The sequence below is a fragment of the Gopherus flavomarginatus genome, chromosome 6 (genome assembly GCF_025201925.1).
Source record: "Gopherus flavomarginatus isolate rGopFla2 chromosome 6, rGopFla2.mat.asm, whole genome shotgun sequence".
In the NCBI taxonomy this organism is placed as follows: Eukaryota; Metazoa; Chordata; order Testudines; family Testudinidae; genus Gopherus; species Gopherus flavomarginatus.
The window spans coordinates 24365692-24386129 of record NC_066622.1 but is presented as its reverse complement, the minus strand read 5'-3'; the positions used below and the strand labels follow the sequence as shown (position 1 = coordinate 24386129).

The 20438-nt window shown below is 54.4% G+C and overlaps 1 protein-coding gene across 1 annotated transcript; it reads left to right on the top strand.

Moving 5' to 3' along the window:
* The first annotated feature begins 1922 nt into the window (after positions 1 to 1922).
* On the top strand, positions 1923 to 19971 carry SLC26A6 (solute carrier family 26 member 6). Its single transcript, XM_050959082.1, has 20 exons — positions 1923 to 2062; positions 2823 to 2962; positions 3908 to 4018; positions 4707 to 4882; positions 6038 to 6202; positions 7698 to 7850; positions 9145 to 9227; positions 9408 to 9555; positions 9787 to 9900; positions 10478 to 10555; positions 11437 to 11532; positions 12352 to 12458; positions 12894 to 12963; positions 13997 to 14089; positions 14702 to 14806; positions 16313 to 16399; positions 16849 to 17064; positions 17663 to 17717; positions 18410 to 18546; positions 19894 to 19971. Exons 1-20 carry the CDS (start codon positions 1923 to 1925, stop codon positions 19969 to 19971), a joined length of 2352 nt encoding a protein of 783 aa, XP_050815039.1.
* The last annotated feature ends 467 nt before the right edge of the window (positions 19972 to 20438 follow it).

Below are 20438 nucleotides of genomic sequence, written 5' to 3'. Positions count from 1 at the left end.
TGGGGGGGTGGGGGTGGAGGGTATAGATACACAACTGTACATGTGAGTGTCTGGGGGGGTGGGGTGGAGGGTATAGATACACAACTATACATGTGGTGTCTGGGGAGTGGGGGTGGAGGGTATAGGTACATAGCTGTACATGTGAGTGTCTGGGGTGGGGGGGTGGAGGGTATAGATACGCAGCTGTACATGTGAGTGTCTGGAGGGGTGGGGGGTAGAGGGTATAGGTACACAGCTGCACGTGTGGTGTCTGGGGGGGTGGAGGTGGAGGGTATCGGTACACAGCTGTACATGAGAGTGTTTGGGCGGGGCAGATATAGGTACACAGCTGTATGTATGTGTTCAGGGTGGGGCAGTGGGTATAAGTATGCAGTTGTGCATGTGTGAGGCTTAGGGCCAAGGGTGGAGGGTACAAGATCACAGCTGTATCTGTATGTATTGGAGGGAAGGGGAGCAGTGGATATTGGTGGTATGTGTCTAAGGGGCAAGTGTAGAGGCATAACAGCTGTACATCTGTATGGCTGGTGGGGCAGAAGGTGTAGGTACACAGCTGTACATGAGTCTGTCACAGGGTGGGAATGGGGGGTATAGGTACACAGCTGTACATGTGAGTATCTGGGGGGTGGGGATGGAGTGTATGGGTAACCCCACCAATGGCTGCCCGTTTAGCCTAGAAAGTCAGTTACTTTTGCTGAGAACAAAACCCCCTCATGTGAAAAGTGCAAAGTCTGCAGGGCAGGCTCAGCATTGGGCTGTCCTGTGGAGCTTGGGCTGGCTGCAGGGAGCCTGTTCCTGGCCACTCAGCAGCCTCTGTTTGTCCCTGGCATAGGCTAGACAGAGCAGCTGCTGGGCTGTTTGCACTTGCACTCGGGATATAGTGGTCCCCAATGGACCATCCCCTAGTCCAGAATAGCTGGAATACACAGCACACTGACCATGCACCCTCCAGCCCTTGCCAGGGACTGCAAAGAGGGCAGTGAGTGTAGGGTCCACACTGTGGCCAGGATGCAGCCCAGAATCACTCTGGGTTTGCCCAGGGACTGCCCCCCTCACACTCTCCTCAGCCCAGCTGCTGCTTCTCCACAGCCACCAGGACCTGGGACAGCAGAATCATTTCCAAAGCAGCTAGCTGCGAGGTAATGAGCATGGAGCTGCAACATCCTTGCAGGATCAGACCTGGGGAGCAGGCTGGGCTCGGATAAGCACTGACTCCAGCCTGGAGCCGTGCAGTGATGCAGAGCTGCGCAGCCAAGGGCCTGGGCTGCAGTGTTCCTAGGGATGAGATTTGGGCCCATATTCTGGTGCAGGGACAGGAGTGGGAGAGAGGCAGGGAGCTCCCCTCCCAAATCCTGGTGCCTTGTGCACCCTAATCATAAGTTGCAGGGGAGTCACAGCACCAGCAGCGTGAAGAGGCAGGGCCTTGGATCCAGCCATCTCCTAGTGGCCTAGGACTGCTCCAAGGGAGTAGTTCTGCTCCTGAATGCTCCAGTGCCCCCAAAGTGAGTCCGCCTACTGGTGTCCTCCCCAGACAGCAGGCTCCCATGCTGAGCTCCCTGCACCCCCACTGAGCCCTGGCTCTCTCCTGCCCCCATGGCTTCTGGGAGCTCCCAAAGGCTGGGCCTGTCCTTGGCTCCTGGGATCAGAGCCTAACTGTGAGTGTTGCCAGGTCACACCAACCCACTGGATCCCTCAGCAGATTTAGACTCTGGCCTCAGCTGGCAATGGAGTGGTGGCTGGCAGGAGAAACAGCTCCCCGAGGGCCACCCGTGGCCTGGGACTCCCCAGCACACAGGGCTGAACTGGCCTCCAGGCAATGGCAGCAGGGCGTGGGCGTCCCCCGGGGGGGCAGTAGCACTGCCAGCACTGAGCCCATCTCCCCTTCTCATCTCAGCCTGAGTGCGGGTGAGGTTGGTGCCGGGACGATGGAGCAGAGCGAGCTGCGGCGCCGCCCCTGGGCGTCCCAGGCAGACAGCGAGGTTCTGAGCGAGGCTGAGCTAGAGGAGATCGCGCCGAGAACCCAGGCTCCAAGGCCCTCTGTCTGCAGCAGGCTCCGGGACGTAAGGTAGGGGGCACTTCACGCACCTCCCCAGTCACTGGAGAGGGGGAAGTGGCACTGCCCTGTGGGTTGCTGATAGGGTTTTAGGACCCTGGCAGGGTGTTTTTTCTTTGTCTGACTGGGCTCCCGCTGTCTCCTGCCCTGTCCATATGCAGAGGTCCAGGGCTAAAATGACTCTTGTCCCCAGGAAAGAGCACTGTGTTGAGACTGCCCAGGACCAGGCCCCACTGCTGGAGCCAGAGCAGGGGGAAGGGGTGTAAAGGCACCAGCCCCTGAGGCTGGATTCACCCATGCCATGCTTGCCCTTTGGCCTCTGGTGCTGCCGGAACTGCTATTCCTTGACTCCACACACAGCCGAGTGCCAGCCAGGTGGGGAGTGCTGTGTGCCAGGCATCCCCCCTAGTGTATGCTGGGCCCCTGGCCAGCCCAGGGCTGAAGCGGCAGGAAGGTCAGTGATGCCCTGGGCCAGTATCCTGCACGGGCCTTTGCCACTACTGCATGCGGACTTGGCCTGGTGCTTCTAAAGCTGCAGTTTGGTGCTCCAGTCCTTACTGAAGGGGCCCCTCAGAGGGAGTCCAGGGGTCCTGCATGGGGGGCGTTTGGTTTGGCCTTTAGCTGATATAGTGCTCTCAGTGCATTGACCCCTGCACGGACAAGGCGGGACTCTGCCAAGGCCCGGATCCCCTTGCTCCAGCCCTCCTGACTCTGTAGGGCCCTAGTGCAGCCCAGAGCTTTCTCCTCACTTGTGGCTCCCCGACCCCTCCAGGTGCTCATGTGCTGCTGCCAAGTCCCTTCTGTTCCAGTTCCTGCCGATCCTGGGCTGGCTGCCCCGGTACCCAGTCAGAGACTGGCTCCTTGGTGATATTATCTCGGGGTTCAGTGTGGGCATCATGCACCTCCCCCAGGGTAAGTACCACAGCCCCCACCTCTGCCATGAGAGTGCCTGCAAACACATTCCTCTAGGGGTGATCGCTCTGGGGCACAGCCAGGCATCTCCCATCCCGGTCACCTGTGGGCCAAAGGCTGTAGCCCTGCTGTAGGTGTGGGGGAGGGGTATACAGTACATTATGGGGGTGGGTGTATGGGCAGGCAAAGAGCTATGAGTGTGTGCGTGTGTGTGTGTGCGCGCGCACATGCGCGTGTGCATGCAGGGATGGGTCTGGTGTTAGTGTGTGTGGAGAAGGGCGGGGAGCTGGGGTAAGGTGTGTATGGGATGGGGGAGGGCGAGGAGCTGGGATGGGGGTGTATGGGATGGGGAAGGGTGGGATGGCATGGGGGAAGGAAGCATAAGTAAGAGGTGAGACAGGATGGGGAGGGCAGGGAGCTGGGGTGGGTGGCATAGGGGTGGGGCAATTGGTGGGGGTGTATGGGATGGGGGAAGGCAGCATATGTAAGGAGTGAGACAGGATGGGGAGGGCAGGAAGCTGGGGTGGGGGGCATAGAGGGTGGGGGGCTTAAAGGATGGGAGAAGGCAGGGGGATTGGTGGGTGGTGTATGGGATGGGGGAGGGCAGGGGGATTGGTGGGGATGTATGGGATGGGGGAAGGGTGGGATGGCATGGGGGAAGGCAGCATATGTAAGGGGTGGGGCAGAGAGCTGGGATGGGTGGCATGGGGCGGGGGGATGGGTGGGGGGTGTATGGGATGGGGGAAGGGTGGGATGGTATAGGGGAAGGCAGCATATGTAAGGGGTGGGGCAGGATGGGGAGGGCAGGGAGCTGAGGTGGGTGGCATAGGGGTGCAGGGATTAGTGGGGGGTGTATGAGATGGGGAGGGCAGGGAGCTGGGGTGGGGGGTGCATGGGATGGGGGGGAGCCTCTAGTAACTCTCTTCCCTTCATTGCTGTGTTTAGGTTTAGCTTATGCGCTCCTGGCAGGGGTGCCTCCCGTCACTGGCCTCTATTCATCCTTCTATCCTGTCTTCCTGTACTTCCTGTTTGGAACATCTAGGCACATCTCAGTGGGTGAGCAGGCAGTTGGGTGATTGGGGTGAGCCAGGGTGCCCAGGATGGAGGTCAGTGGATGAGGAGGGGCAGGGTGCTGTGCATGAACAGAAAGCTGGGGCCTGTGGGAGAGCCGGGGGTGCCCAGGATGGGAGGGGCCTGTGGGTGAGCCAAGGGTGCCCAGGATGGGGGGGGCCTGTGGGTGAGCTGGGGGTGCCCAGGATGGGGGGCTGTGGGGACCTTGCACTCCTGCATCACCAAGGAAAGAGAAGCAGCCAGAGTCCGGAGCATATGTCCTATGCACACAGCTCAGACTTGGGCCCACACACACACACCGCTGCCAGGGAACTGGAGGGATTGGCCCCACGCACAGGACTGGAGAAGTGTGTGCACAGCCCTTCTCTACCCACACAAAGAGCGCTCAGCAGTTGCTGTGCCAGCAGCCACATGCCCCCTGTGAGCGATTCTTGCACATCCCTAGCTGAGCACTCAAAGTGACCCCGTGAGCCAGATACAGATGAGTGAGCAGTCGGGTAGTTGTGCTGGCTACAGGAGGGAGCCCCTCCACTGGTGATAAGCAGAGGCATCCTGGGTGTGACCCCGCTCCCAAAAGGATACAGGGTGGGCAGGTCTCGGTTACACACAGTCTGCCAGGGCACAGGTTTGTGTTGGCGACTCTCATGACCTCATCCTGTGTCCCTCCACGCAGGCCCCTTTGCCGTCATCTCTGTCATGATCGGCAGCGTGACAGGCTCGCTGATGCCCAACAGCAACTTCATGGATCCGGTCAATGGCACAAATGAGACAGTCCTCAACGAGGCAAGGAGAGACAGCGCCAGGGTGGAACTGGTGGCTACACTCACTGTCCTGGTGGGCGTCTTCCAGGTGAGCAGGGTGCTCTGGGCGGGGCAGGAGACTGGGCCAGGATGTTGTTTCCAAAGGCCGGTGGGTGGGCAGAACCAATGTCCATGGGTGGAGGTGGTCAGCACACTCTGGGACCCTGACAGATCCAAGGCCGAGAGGGCCATGCCATCCAACTTCAAGTCCAGGCCTGACCTCCCTGAAACACCCATTGAATCTGGGGGCAGTGGCAGCTTTTCCATGTGCTGCTGCACTCATGCTCCGTGCTCTGTCTTCCTCCTTTGGGCCTCAGTTGCTCCCATTCCCCCCAGGGCAGGTGAACAGCATGAGCGAGGGGCATTCCTCCTCCACCCCCCAACACCAAGACCAGCTCTGCTGCTCACATCACGTCTCTCAGTGGCTGGGCCCTGCTGGAAGGGCACAAGCTGCATTTACCCTTGGAGACCTTGAGCTGGTCCTGAGGGAGATGCCACGCAGCTGATTCCTGAAGGGTGCATCCTGGCACCAGTCCAGAAGCGGGGCTCACTGTAGACCCTTGGTGATGTTTGTGAGCCCCTCCCAGAGCAGGACTGGGGACACTGTCCCTCCCTGAGGCTGACCCCTACTCCGCTTGTGGCTAGGCCAATCAGCATGATTGTATGAAGTGTGATTCCCCACTCTCAGTCCCACCAGCCTGGGAACCAGGGGTCTCAGGTTCTGCCCAGCACACCCGATTTCTGTGTGGTCCCCCATCCTTTCCAAAGGGTGCTCCCCCAAAGAGCCACCCAGTCAAGTGTAGAGAGGTCACTGGGCCTCCCTCCTCTCCCTGTGTACTCTGCTGCGCAGACGGCCCTGAGCACAAACCACAGTCATGCAGCTTGGGTGCCCCCTGGGCTGGCCTTCCCAGCACAAACCCTACCACGTTCTGTCCCACTGAGCTTCCAGGGCAAGCAGAGGAGGCTCTGGGCATCCCAGCCCAGGGCTGTTAGGGGCAAAAATACAAGTGTTCTATTTGTTCCTCAGGAAAACTGAAAGAGGTGGCAGCCGCATAGTTGTAGTTCTGTTCCCCAAGCCCTGCAGCTCTGCCCAAGGCAACCCTTATGTTTAGCTATGCCCCGCCATGCCCAGGCGAGGTTGGCGTCAGGGTGAGAACCCTGCGAGAGGAAGTTGGTTGCCGACTATCACTGGGTCTCTTTCCAGATGGCCCTGGGGATGCTGCAGTTTGGATTTGTGGTCACCTACCTGTCCGAGCCCTTGGTGCGGGGCTATACCACAGCCGCTGCCGTCCAGGTGCTGGTCTCTCAGCTGAAGTACGTCTTTGGGGTGGAAGTGGCTGAGCAGTCAGGGCCGTTATCCATGTTCACTGTAAGTAGAGCCCAACTAGGGCGGGTGGGGTGGGGGGATTTAACCCTTCCAGCACTGATCCTACATCTCCTGTTACAGAACACTTTCAGACAAGAGGTGTGTGTGCACAAACACGTTCTCTGGTGTTGCGTACAGTTTGGGGAACCCCTGGGGATCCCCAGTAACAGACTGATGACCACAGACATTCTTAAGGGTCAAACCATGGGTCCCTCCTTCTCTCAGTTTTACTCTTGTTGACTTTCATGGGAATTTGCCTGAATCAGGAACTCAGGATATGGTCAACTTATTCCATCCATAAAATGAAGGAACATCTCATAGGGACAAAATTCTGTATGTACTCTCAACTGGTCAGCTGTGAACCAACCAGGCTGCTGTCAGCTGATTGGTAAATAGGTGTCATGTGACAGATCTTAGTCACATGGAAAGGGACCAAGCTCCTCATTTTATATAACCAGCTCCTCAGGTGATGTCAATGGTCATAGCTGCATGTGCTTCAGTGGGGTCTATTGACTTCAGTGGAGCTATGACTACATACACCAGCAGGGGATCTGCCCTCACAGGATTTTAGATGCTGCCACTAATGTTTTCTGATAAATACTCTTACCCATGGAAGAATCCAGTCCTGCCACTTTCCCAGAGGAGCAACATTTGCTGAAGGAATCTGCTGGGATCAGACTGGGCTGGGATTTCCCAAGGCAGCAGTGTTTGCTAATGGGATCAGACTGGGCTGGGATTTTCCAGGGGAGCAGTGTTTGCTAATGGAGTCAGACTGGGCTGGGATTTCCCAGAGGAGCAGTGTTTGCTAATGGGGTCAGACGGCTGGGATTTCCCAGGGGGCAGTGTTTGCTAATGGGGTCAGACTGGGCTGGGATTTCCCAGGGGAGCAGTGTTTGCTAATGGGGTCTCTGCTGGGGTCAGACTGGGCTGGGATTTCCCAGGGGACAGTGTTTGCTAATGGGGTCTCTGCTGGGGTCAGACTGGGCTGGGATTTCCCAGGAGGCAGTGTTTGCTAATGGGGACCTGTGCTGGGACCAGACCAGGGCTGATGGGGCTAGCACGAGGGAGGGTCTGCACTGGGGCTATACGGGAGGGCAGGTCTCTCCAGCAGCTGGGATTCCCTTAGAACTCCCAGGCGAGTAGTGCTCCTTGGGTGTTCACTGGGGTTGGACAGTGAGGAGGCTTCCTCAGGCTGGTTTTCCTTGGGATGTGGCCAGTGTAGCACCCTATGGGTATGCAGTCTGCATCAGTATTACTTGCTGTATTGCGCTAGTGCTTGGCGACCCCAGCCTCCACAGGCCCACTCTGTGCAAGTTGCCAAATGTACACAGGGGATGACAGGACCCCTGCCCCGAGGATAGCGCCGAGACGTGAACGGGGGCACGTGCTGACGCTCTCTGGTTCCAGGGGATGTATCCAGTGGGTGGCCCCTCCACGCCAGGGCTCTGTGTCCTGAATGAATTTGGTGTCATGGTCTCCCCTCCTCCTCTCCTTGTAGACTTTCATTGAGATCTGCACCAAGCTGCCACAGACCAACGTGGGCACCTTGGTCACTAGCCTGATTGCCATGGCCGCCATCCTCGCTGTGAAGATGCTCAGTGCCAAGTTCGCCTCCAAGCTCCCCATGCCCATCCCCATAGAACTCATCACGGTAAGGAGGGGCGTGTCACAAACTGCATGTCATCTAGACCACCCAGCCCCATGGGGCTCCGCACGGGGCAGGCTGTCACCCCATAGAGCAGGGCTCAGCTCTCTGCCAGGTGCCTGTACTGGTGGTTGTTTAGTGGCTGCCCCTCGTGCTAGTGTTTTGCGTCCTCTGCTGCGGCCAGGAGGTTTTGGCACTTGGGTAGGTTAGGCAGCGTGGCCTGAAGATGGTCAGCTTTTGGTTTAGTCTCACCACTGGTGTTCCAGAGGCAAGCCCCAGTTTTCCTAGAATGTGTACCCCAGTGCCGGGTGTGTGCTGGGGCCGGCCAGGGAGGGGGCTCTGTCTGGCTGAGGTTTCCCTGGGATTGTACAAGGCATGGGTTCTCAAACTGGGGGTCGTAACCCCTTGGGACTGCAAGGTGGTGACATGGGAGTCGCAAGCTGTCAGCTCGGTGGGGGCTCACAGCCCTGAGCCTCCCTTAAATTAAATGAATCCCCCCCTCCTGTTTTCAATGTATGGGGGAGGTCACTCAGGGCCTTGCTGTGTGAAAGGGGTCACAGTACAAAAAGTTTGAAAACAGCTGGTCCAAGGAGAGCAGTTTTCACTAGCAGGGGCTGTGCTAGGGCCAGACAGAGAGGACAACTGATGGGCTCCTCTTACATTAGCTGCCAGGAGAGGCGCAGCTGGGAGCACCCAGACCCAGGTCTCTCAGCCAGCAAGTCCACTGGCCCCAGGGGTGACAATTGCATTCAGAACCCAGAAAGGCAGCCCTGTTGCCTTCTATTTGCAGGTCCCCGGGTTAAATCTGGCCCAGGCTAGCAGTGCGTAATGTTGGACAGCCATCCCCTCCCCAGCACAAACCCACAACCAGACCTGAGTGGCTCCTGCTTGTCTCTGGGTGAAATGAGTCATGGAGACTCGGCTGCCCTTGGCTACTCCGTGGGATAATGGGCGCTGGCTGGGGTTCCCTGCTCTCTGTCCTCATCCTGTCCCCTCCTTAAACCCTTCACCTGGTCTGATTCGTTTCAAAGGGCCCCTGATCCATGGTTTTATGGTTGTTTTTTTTTTTTTGGTCTATTGATTCTTGGCCCTGGGGCTCTTCCCTTGGTTGCGGGGAGGCACTTAGTGGCTGGTGGACTCTACCCGCCAGTCTGGGTTTTCAGCTAGGGCGGCCCCTTTCATTGACCCCCTCCGAGGAGGGCCCTGAGCAGAGGCCTGCACGTGTCTGCTGTTCTCCAGCAGGCTCATGGGGGTTGCATAGCAGGGACGCTCTTTGCCTCACCCTGTCCCTTCTTTTCAGATTATCGTCTCCACGGGGATCTCCTATGGAGCTGGCCTGAAGGCCAAGTTTGAGATTTCTGTTGTGGGCGACATCCCCAGTGGGTGAGTGAGGGTGCAGCCCGGGCTCTGTAGCAGGCACTTCATTATGGGCAGAGAATGGCACGCGTTTCTGCTGCAGCCTCTGACACTGGGGATGGCATGGTGGGGCTGTGCCGGGGGAAGCAGGCTGCCATCCCTGAGGGAAAGCCTCTTTCCAGCTGGGTTTCCTTCTCTTGGCTGCAGGATGAAACCACCAGTGGTTCCCAACGTCAGTTACTTTGGGCAAGTGGTGGGCAATGCCTTTGCCATCGCCGTGGTGGGCTATGCCATCTGCATCTCCCTGGGCAAGATCTTTGCCCTGAAGCACGGCTACAAGGTGAATAGTAACCAGGTGAGGACCCCGCTACGCTCTGGACTTTCCCCTCCCGCCTCTCTTCCCCTTTTTTTGATTCTTTGTTTTTGTCTTTGGCACCCGCGTGCTGCAGGAATCTGAGTCTGGGCAGTGCCTGCCCCTCTCTTTGGGGTCTCCCATGACACCAGGCTGGGGCCTGCTCTGCTCTGCCCAGCAAGGGTGGAGCCTCCATGCAGTTCCTGACCCCTCGCACTGCTTTTCCCCTTGCAGGAGCTGATAGCCCTGGGGATTTGTAATTTCGTGGGTGGCTTTTTCCAGTGCTTCAGCATCAGCTGCTCCATGTCCCGGACCCTGGTGCAGGAGACCACTGGAGGGAACAGTCAGGTGAGTCCCAAGTGGCTGGTGCTCCCATCAGTTTCAGTCCTGAGGAATCCTGGAGGATTCCAGCATGAGGCAACAAAGCTTCCCCTATCATCTCTGGCCTGACTGGGAAAACCCCAGGAAGGCACTGTGGAAAGCCATGTAGAGTGTTAACCAATGATGACAGGCGGCAATGGACTGGCGGTAATCATTCATGGGCCGGATCATCTGCCAGACCAAATAAGTAGTTAAAGAGTAAATTGTTATTGATGCTTCACTGGGAGCAGACAGCTGGGGGCAGTGGGGCAATTCTCATAAATAACTCCCACCCGCAGGGCAAGGGCTGCCTGTTACTTGCTCTGGCACTCGCGGACCTGATGGGAACATGTGAGGGCGTAAGGGGGACATGCTGGATCACCGGCCAGACAGCCTTCCTACGTGAGCTCACCTGCACCCCCTTCTCGCCCAGCATGCTCTCTCGGGGCCAGCATGACACCCACTATATCAGACACAACATACAGGTGGTGTCTCTGCATCGGAGGTGGAAATGTCAATGCATGCCTGTCCCTTCTCTCCCTGATCTCTCCTCCCTCTTCTCCAGGTGGCCGGGGTTATCGCCTCACTTGTCATCTTAGTGACCATTTTGAAGATTGGCCAGCTCTTCCAAGACCTGCCCAAAGTATGTATTGTCCTAGCGCTGTCTGCCATCCTGCCTTTTCACCCATCTAGACAGTTACCCCGAGTCTCCAGGCCCATTACAGCTTCTGGCACCACATATAGATCAGCCCATGAAGGACAAAAGCAGGCCACAAATCCTATAAAAATATAGGGACAAGTGAGTTCCCATAGTTGGTCCATCCTCCCAAGTAACCTCCCCTGCCGCACTGGATCAGATCATTGGTCTGTGCATCCTCTCTAGTATCCTCCTCTGCCGCACTGGGTCAAATCATTGATGCATCTCTTACAGAGTCCCTCCTCCAGGGCTATCTGGCGTTTGAGGCATCACAGGGTGACAGATAAGCACCCATAACCCTTCTATCCAGTTGTGTGATGCAGTGGCACAGAGGGAAATGCTCCCATCCTGACTCCTGCAGGAGTCCAGCTAGCGCCCTGCTGCATGAGGCTAGAGTCCCCTTCGCATTACCACAGCTCCCTTCATTACAGGGGGGTTGTTAATGACCATTGCTCCGTTCCTGCCTTTGAAAATGCAGCTGTGTTGTTTGACTCAGTGGTCTCTACAAAAGGGAGTGCCCTAGGTCTCACCTTCCACCGGAAGGTCAGTGTTTCCTTGGCAGCATTTCCCTCCCATCCCTCCCTCACTTTGGCTGAATCACTGAACTGGGGGTCAAAGCCTGAGCTTCCTCGCTCAGTGTTTGCTCCGCCCTCCTCAGGTCAGGTCCCATGTGGGAGGACAGAGTAAGAGTGGGGAAGGGCTACCCTTTTCTGTCCAGGCAGGTACTTGTGGGAAACACAGGGCCCTGGAGTCATCAGGCTGTGGGGTCCTGGGGTGGCCCCATAGTGCCTGCTGAGTCCTTACAGCTTTGGGGATTTCTCTTCCAGGCCATCTTAGCTGCCATCATCATTGTGAACCTGAAGGGCATGTTCAAGCAGTTCACAGACATCCGCACACTGTGGAGGTCCAATCGCATAGATCTGGTAAGAAACACAACAGGCCTCCATGGGCCTTGGACCATGGGGCCTGATTCCCCTGACACAAGCCCATAGGGCTCTGCCTTTGGGGGGCACAGAAAGGGAAGTCCTCAGCGCTGCCCTGGTCTGGCTCCTGATAGCCCCTTACTAAGGGAGGTCGCAGTTCCCCCAGGACACTTCTTACCAGGCTTGAACCAACTGAGAATAGAATTTGAGCCATAGAAATTTGTCAGAACCAGGACTCTGAACCCCAAATCCCAGGGACCAGATTCTGAACCTCACAGTGCAGGCCTATTTCTGCAGTGGGCCTGAACTGGATCCAGATCTAACCTCCATGGCTCAAGTCCATCTCAGCTTTCGCCTTGCTGCATCCCTGGGGGCTTCAGAGTGGGGAACCAGATCCCCACAGGATTCAGAGCAGGGAACTGAATCCCAAAGCACAGAGACTCTGCAGGTAAATGCAATAGCAAATATGCACTCAGCATGAGCTTATCCCTCTTTGTACGTCACAGAGAGCACATGTTAATGAGATGGGGATGTCAGCCAGGACACTGGCATTCCCCTCCATAACCCTTTTGATAGGGTATCCTGGGATCTGTAACTTCTCCCCAGGATTCCCACTAGAGACAGGCAGGCAGGGCCTTGTTTTAACATCTCCCCTGAAGGAAGGTCCCTCCCACAGTACAGCTCTCCTTGGGACTGCGTGGCAGCATCAGCATTGGCAGTGATGGCCAGTGCACTAGTGAATGCCACACCGAAGTAGCCAGTGTCTACCGCAAACCTGCTCCCTTTCCCCAGCACTTCTCCTGCCTTTGTCTGCTACAGCTCATCTGGCTTGTGACCTTCGTGGCCACCCTTCTGCTGAACCTAGACATGGGGCTGGGGGTCTCTGTGGCGTTTGCCCTGCTCACAGTCATCTTCCGGACCCAGATGTGAGTAGCACTGTCCCAATATCCCACGCACCTCCCCCTCAGCTCCAGTAAGTGCTACTGAGCGACTAGTAGTACCCTGCCCTATCTGTATGCTCGTGTGCACATCACAGGGGGCTGCTAATGGGCACAACGGAGCCACTGATGACATCAGCACACTCTGAGAAGCCCATTTGCTGAAAAGCTGCTATTAATTCTGTACCCCTGCCCACCTTCACCACCCACGGGTGAAGCAAAGCCATAGCCAATGGCAGCTCGTGGGCACACACAAGGCTTTAGCCTGGTTTAGCACTATTATGCCCTCTCACAGCATGGCTATCAATGTTATATCACCACCAGGTCGCTGGGGCAGTACTTTGAATGTAAGGCACAACATCACTCCCCACGGGATAGACGGTACCTTTGCTAACCCTGCTCTCTTTCTCCGTCTCCCCTCAGGTCCCGCTACTCCATCTTGGGGCAGGTTTCCAACACAGACATCTACAGAGACGTGGTGGAATATAACAAGGTACAAGCGGGTGGCAAGATAGTTGAGGGAGTGGCCAGAGGGGACCCATGAACAAAGACAGACCAGCTCCTTTGCTGCTGCTGAATGTATTAGGCAAACCAGGATGCTGGGGAGCAGCCAGGGGAGCTGAGATAGGACACATCCAGGAGTAAAAAGGTTGAAGTCCTTGTCAGGCATTGAGGCATTTGTCCTTCCCAGAAGGAGCTTCCCTGTCCTATCAGTACCTGTGAGTACTGGCCTTCAGGGACTGGATGCCACTTTCCCTTCCCCCTGGGGAGGAGGAGCTCCTCCTTTCCAGAGCACTGCAAGTGTGCCTGGCCCTTTACAAAGCCCTAGAAAGCCAGGTCCCCCTCCAGTTCAGCTGTGTAAGCTGCAGGCTTTGCTAGTGGTGGGACCCTGTAGGGGCTTTGGGGGCTCTAAGGTAATGATTCTTGACCTTTCCAGATTACTGTACCCCTTTCAGGAATCTGATTTATCTTGTATACCCCAGGCTTCACCTCACTTAAAAATTACTTGCTTACAAAATCAGACATAAAAATATGAAAGTGTCACAGAGCCCTATTACTGAAAAATGGCCTTTCTCATTTTTCCCATATCATTATAAAATAAATTGATTGGAATATAAAAAAAGTCTATAGTATATAGAGCAGTATTAATAAGTCATTGTATGAAATTTTAGTTTGGACTGACTTCACTAGTGCTTTTTATGTACTGTAGCCTGTTGTAAAACTAGGCAAATATCTAGACGAGTTGATGTAGCCCCGGAAGACCTCTGTGTACCCACAGTGCTGTGTGTACCCCTGGTTGAGAACCACTGCTCTAAGGGATGCTGTGAGGCAGTTCCAAGCTGTGAGGTGGAGCAGCAGGAGAATGGGAGAACCGGAGGGGGGGAGCTGAGGAGGAGGGGAGCCCAGAGATGCCGGGGGGCATGGCTTTGCTTTTCTGTGATCTCTCTAGCTCTCCCTATTACTGATTTTCCCTACTCCTTCGAGGCAGTGTCCTCCCACAACTTCCTCCATTTCTTTGTTTCCAGACTGAGGAAATTCCAGGTGTGAAGATTTTCCGCTCTTCTGCCACAGTGTATTTTGCCAACGCTGAGCTGTATGCAGAGGCCCTGAAGGAGAAGGTGAGGCAGGGGCAGAGATGGACTCACGTAGCACGCTCTGGGGCGAGGCCTGACTCTTCTCTACAGCCTGGTCTCCAGTACCTTGGCCAGGAGGTCACTTCAGGCCTGGGGTGCTACTCTCCAGTCTAGCTGGGAAAGCAGCACAGCTCCACAGTCCTGATTCTCTCGGCTCTTATGCTACAGTGCACGGGTTCTCCCTTCCCCAGTATGTAGTGGATCTAGCAAAAGGCCCATCTCCTCATAGTGTTGGAGCATCTCACACATCAGCGATTTTCTCCTCACAGCACCCCTCTGAGGTAGGTGGGGAACTGAGGCCCAAGGTCACCCAGGGAGCCTGTGGCAGAGCCAGGAATCGAACCCCATTCTCCTGAGTTCCAGTCCATTGCATTAACTGCAAGCCAACCCTTCCTATCCTGCTCCTGGGCTCTGCTCCTGCAGTTAACCAGTGCTCCAAGCTCTCCTGTTCCCAGAAGCCAAGAAAAGGATGTGGAAGGAGAGCGTTCCATTCTGTGCAGGAACAGCTGTGGCGACTCCCTGCACCATGTGGTGGGAAGTGGGTTGGGAGAGAGCCGGTCAGTGGCTTCCATATCCAGGGAGCTGTATCTTTTGCAGAGTGGCATTAATGTCGATTACCTCATTGGGAAGAAGAAGAAAGCCCTCAAGAAACAGAAGAAGCAGCAGGAGAAGGACAAGAAGGAAGAGGCAAAGAAGAAAAAGGTTAGTCTCTGCCAAATGTTTCCTTCTGGGGTTTCCTCCACTCTCTCTTTCTCCTTCCCTTCATCCATATCCTCATCCTCCTCTCTCCTTACATATCTCTCTTGGTCTCCTCCTTCCTCTTTCTCTTCTCACTCCCTCTTCCAAGCTCTCTATTCCTCCCTGCCCCCACTTCTCTAGACTGGCTCTCCCTAGTCTTCAAAATCAAAGATGGACCCACACTGGAAATAGGTCATCTTTCCCTGGGCGGGGGACCCAAGGTTATGTTCCTGAGGAATGCCCCTGGGGAACGTTCCTGTGCCTGACAAGCATTTGTACAGTGATTGGAGCCACCAGGGATGGAAAAGAAATCCCAGGAAACCGCCTGACACTGGAGTTGTGTCCAAGGTTGGGGAGGAGGCTGCTGGTGTTAATAATTAAGGAGACAGTGATTCACTAGCATTTGGTGAGCGGTCGGATATTAGAAACAAGTGCAAGGTGTGATCTTGAGCATTCCAAACTAATGAACTTAACTTCAGTGCCAGACAAATAATTAAAGAGGGACTTATACGCCCCCTCATGGACATATGATGGGAAGAGACCAGCATACCATCTGCAGAGAAATCATGCCTCTCTTAACTTACTAGATTCCTTTGAGCATGTCAAGTAGGAGCAAATACAGGAGACTCAGTTGGCAAAAGTTATTTGGACTTTCAAAAGGCAAATTCTCTCAGAAGAGGCCATTAGGGACCCTGAGCTGTCTTAGGGTGAGTTAAAGTTCTGTCATTGATCAAAACTGGCTGAAGAGAAAGGGAATAAAGAGAAGGAATACCTAGCTCTTACATAGCACTTTTCATTAGCAGATCTCAAAGCACTGCGTGGAAGAGGTCAGATTACTCCCAGTTTATGCATGGGGAAACTGAGGCACATAGCTGTGATTTGCCTCAGGTCACCCAGCAGGCCAGTGGCAGAACCAGGAATAGAACCCAGTTCCAATCCTCTATCCACCACTTCTGAATAAATGGTCAGTTTTCCATCTTGCAAATGTTAGCAGTAGGGCACCCCAGAAGCTTCAACTCTAGGTCTGGTGTAGAATATATTTACTAATGGTAATATTCATACGGGGAGAGAATGGTGAGTGGGTGTAGGCAGCTAGCTGCCATTGCAGACAGCTCAGTGAAAACCCCCACTCATTGCATAAGGGCAGTCCTAAGAGCAAATTAAATCTTAGGATGAATAAAGCCAACCACTATGTACCGGGCTAGGGAAGATACCTCCCCCATGGGCAAGTTATTCCAGAATTGTGCACTCTGGCAGCTTTGCACCTTCTGTTGACCTGGCCATGGTCAGAGATGGGATACTGGACTAGGTGGCTCATGGGACTCAATCAGGCTCTGCCTATATGTTGTGACCTATGTTGTCCCAAACCTCCTTGCTGGGGTTGACAAGCCTCCTGCGGGGTGATGTGGGCTGTGCGGCTACACCAACCCCTCTTTAATGTTCTCTGTCCCCATCTGGATTTGGTAACAGAAAACTAACTCCGAGCTCTCAGAGGCATCTGACCCCTGCAGCGATGACCTCGGCTTTGTAGATATTGACATGGAGACCAAGATGCAGGTATTTTATCTATGTTGATCTTTAAAAATCCAAGTCCTACAGTGCCTGACATAATTCAATGTCATAGTAAAATCTCAACCACAATGGTCTTCTCTATCATTAACACATAGCCTCCATTAGCAAGCAACAAAACCCTCTCAACCCTTCTTCCTCCCTGGACACCTGGGGAATAAGATGTGTCATTAATTTAGGGCATGGGCCATCTCCCACTCTGATGTGTGCTGGGGTAATTGGTATAAGTAGGGGTCAGGGCCTCTGTTTAACGTCTCATTTCAAAGCCTTGTTTTTCCACCAGTGGAAATAGATATTTTCCAACCTCTTTCTCACTGCCGCCCGTGCTGATACAGTGCAGTCAGTCAGTTTGACGTTCATCTGCTAATGGCTGAGGTGCTCCCTGAGGAATGCCATCATCTCATTTGATGGGGGGGGCACTGTTTTCTTCCCCACAGGAGCTGGGGAGTGACTGCAATGGATCTGGCCCTGCAGTGGTTGACTCCAGTGGAAGCATGATAGAGTTGGAGCCCCAAGCCAGCAGCACCCCAAAAGCCTTCAATGAACCCACCCTGGAGTCTTTAGGTCTCAAAAAGCCTGATCTCCACTCCCTCATACTGGACTTCACCCCTGTCAACTTTGTGGATACTGTCTGCATAAAGATCCTAAAGAATGTAAGGGGAAAGGCAGGGAAAATGTCCTAGGCACCGCTGCCCTGAGGACTCTGCTACAGAGCTCTGCTAAGTGGGAGCATTCAGACACCCAGTGCTGGGAACTTGAGTGCCTCAGCTCTGCTCTTCTGCTACCAGCTAAGGTGAAATCTCACCAGACACTGGCTCCAACCTGTCCCCATCCCCTCCCTGATCTCATCACCCACCACCCCTGCCTCTGAGCCATTGCTGTCTGTCACAGATGAGCTGTTCTCTCCTACACACCCACTCCCTCATGCTGGCATTTTAACATCTTCTGCATCACGCTGTCTGCCCAGGCCTGTCAGCTGTAAATTGGGCATCAAGATGTAGAGTATGTTTCACATCCCTAACTTGTCTTCCAGGCAGCCTGCTAGCCCACAGGATATTGGCTCCAGGTCCATGGTATCAAAGAGCAGCAGACTCCAAGGGGACATCTGGGGCTGCTTTGGGGCAGTTGGCTAGTAATCTCGTACCCCATCCCATTCTGCGTGTGGGGCTGCTGCTGGGCATGGGGCATGGCCCCCAGGGACGGGAGTCTGTGGAGGGGCTCGACTCATCTTTGTGCTGGTGTCCATTGCAGATATTCAGAGATTTCCAGGAGATAGAAGTGGATGTGTTTCTTGTTGGCTGCCATGGTAAGGAGGCCTCAAAGCTCGGGTGCAGCAAAGCTGTAGCCCCTCTATTTGATCGCAAGTCCTCCCTTCAGGGGGATGTATCTTGTTGCACTGAAATCCCCATCTGTCCTCCCTTGAGGCAGAGTCAGGTTCTTGCTTCTGGTTTCACCTTACCCTGTCTCCTCTTCTCCTCTCCAAATCATACCAGCCTTAGCTGTTACCCAGATGGAAACTGCTCACAGAACTGGTTTCAAACCCAGTATGACCGGTAGTTCAGATCCCACATCAGAAACCAAATTCAGCCGTGGTGTAAATCCCTCTGAGGTCAACATGAGTCACATCAGCTTCTGCCATAGCTGAATTTGAGCTAGAGTATGTGCGTGGGGAATCTTTCCTAAGCCCCATTCAGGAGATCAGTCAAAGCCCCTGCAAGTAGGCAAAACTCCCAAGGTGCAATGCCAGAGTCTGTTTATACCTCAGAACAGAGACCACATCCAGGGAAGCATTCCTGTTTCCCTGAATTCCAGCTTGGATCATTTTGCCAGCACTTCCCAAAGCAAAGAATCCCAAAGGCAAACGGTAAAGAGCAAAGAAAAAGAGAAAGGTGGTTCTAAGTGTGTGGAGGGTGGGGGTCAAGGCTGGGCACGTTGGCCAGTCCTCATGCTTTCACTCTAAGGTGTCCTCGTGTTAATTGTGCCACCTTTTCCCCTCAGCTTCCATCATTGACCAGCTGGAAAAAGGCAACTTCTTCAGCCAAACCATCACCAAGCACCACCTCTTCGCTTCAGTGCATGATGCCATCACCTATGTCACCAGGGGGCAGGGACAGAGCATGCCACAGCCGGTCACAGTAAGCACAGTTTTTCTGCTTCACTTAGGAAAAACAGTCTCCCTGGCAGTCCACCAGGTTTATAGATGTGAAAGCAGCTTTTGTTACGAGTTGCTGGCCAGCATGCTTCTATCCACCAGCCATGCCAGTGTGTGTGCCTCCCCTACCCACCCTTGCCTAGCCAATGTGCTCTCTCTCCTCCACCACCACCACATCTTCTGTCCTTCCCCGCCTCACTTTTCCTCAATTGCTTCTCAGTTATGCAGACCTCTGAGCAGACTCCGTCATTAACACTATCCCTTTCAGGTGGCCTTCTGGGCAACTGCACATGCAACCATGCAAGGAAACCAAGTGCATGCCCTGAAACCCTTGTGTCAGCAGGGGCCGGGAGACCTGCAGAGGGGAAAAAAACCCAGCTCCTGCGGGAGAGAGACCCCCATTCTCCAGGCCAGTCGAGCTGGGAGCACATCATATTGTTCTTGGTCCCATCTTGCTGGCTGATGAACAGAACAATGTTAATGGGCTGCACCCCACTCTCCTCACAATGCAGAGCCTTCAGGTGGTGGGGGGAAGGCTCAGGAATGTAGAGTTATTCCAGGGAGTTGGGGGAAACCAAACCAATCTCTTTATTATTTGACTTTTTAGACTTATTCCAGCACTAAACTGTAACCACCAAAAACAGCATCTACTGTCCCCAGGAGCTTAACAGGTGAGAGGGAGCCACCAAGGCACGTTTCCAGAGGACTCTTTGAGCTGGCTGATGTTTACAAGGGCAGGTGACATGGGATTCCCTGCCACTGGGATTCTAACAGACACAGGATCTCCTACTGCTGAGCATCTGCTTTGGGCACTGGAGACCTAAGATCATCTGCCCTTGGGACTCCACTTTAGCTACTGGACAACCTGGGAATCTATCTCAAACTTGAAATCTCCTTCTGCTGGGAATCTTCTCTAGACACAGGAGATCTGGGATCTCATGGGCTTATGAATCCACTTCACACACAAGATCTTCTGCCCCTGAGAATCCCCTCAGACCCAGGAACCATCTCTGATTGTGTGTGTGTGTGTGTGTGTGTGTCTGTGTCTGTGTGTGTGTGTGTCCCTTAACCTGAGTGATGGTGTCCCTAGACTCTGTTTGCCAGAAGCTGGGAATGAGTGATGGGGATGGATCACTTGATGATTACCTGTTCTGTTCATTCCCTCTGGGGTACCTGGCATTAGCCACTGTCAGAAGACAGGATGCTGGGCTAGATGGACCCTTGGTCTGACCCAGTATGGCCGTTCTTATGAAATATCACTGGAGAGAAGCTGCACTTGAGAATTTTCCACTTGGCTGTTTAATTAGATTATGCTCTTCAATTGAGCCAGACAAACAGTTCTATTGACTGTGCAAAATTCCCTGCAAAGAGCAATACTGAACCAGCCTACACGCTGGAGGCTGCCTAAGATTTTGTCCCCTCCCTGCATCCCATTTCCAACTTTGTGAGTAAAATAACCAAGAGCAAACTCCAACCTTGCCACATGCTGTGAATATGCACAGATTTTATTAGAGAGAGAGAGAACACGCTAAGATCAGAGTATCACTTTCTGGGGTGCAATCCAGACCAGTAAGGGGCTGTTACCACCTGTTCTGCAACCTCGGGTGCCTCACAATGCATTGCTGTAACTCCCAACCTGGGCCCCTTGTGAACAGCATGCAGGTCACAGCCTGAGTGTCTGTGTATAGCTGCAGTTTGCCAGCAGCTCCTGGCTTCCACCAGAATTGGTTGCCACTTGCAGGGTGATTTCAACACGCTCCCAGTCCCGGATTTTCCCCAGAGAATGTGTTTGGCACCATACAGCCCTTTCCTGGACAGTCCAGATATTAGTCTGTTGTCATTGTACAACAGTTGCTACTTTAAGTGGAGTTACCA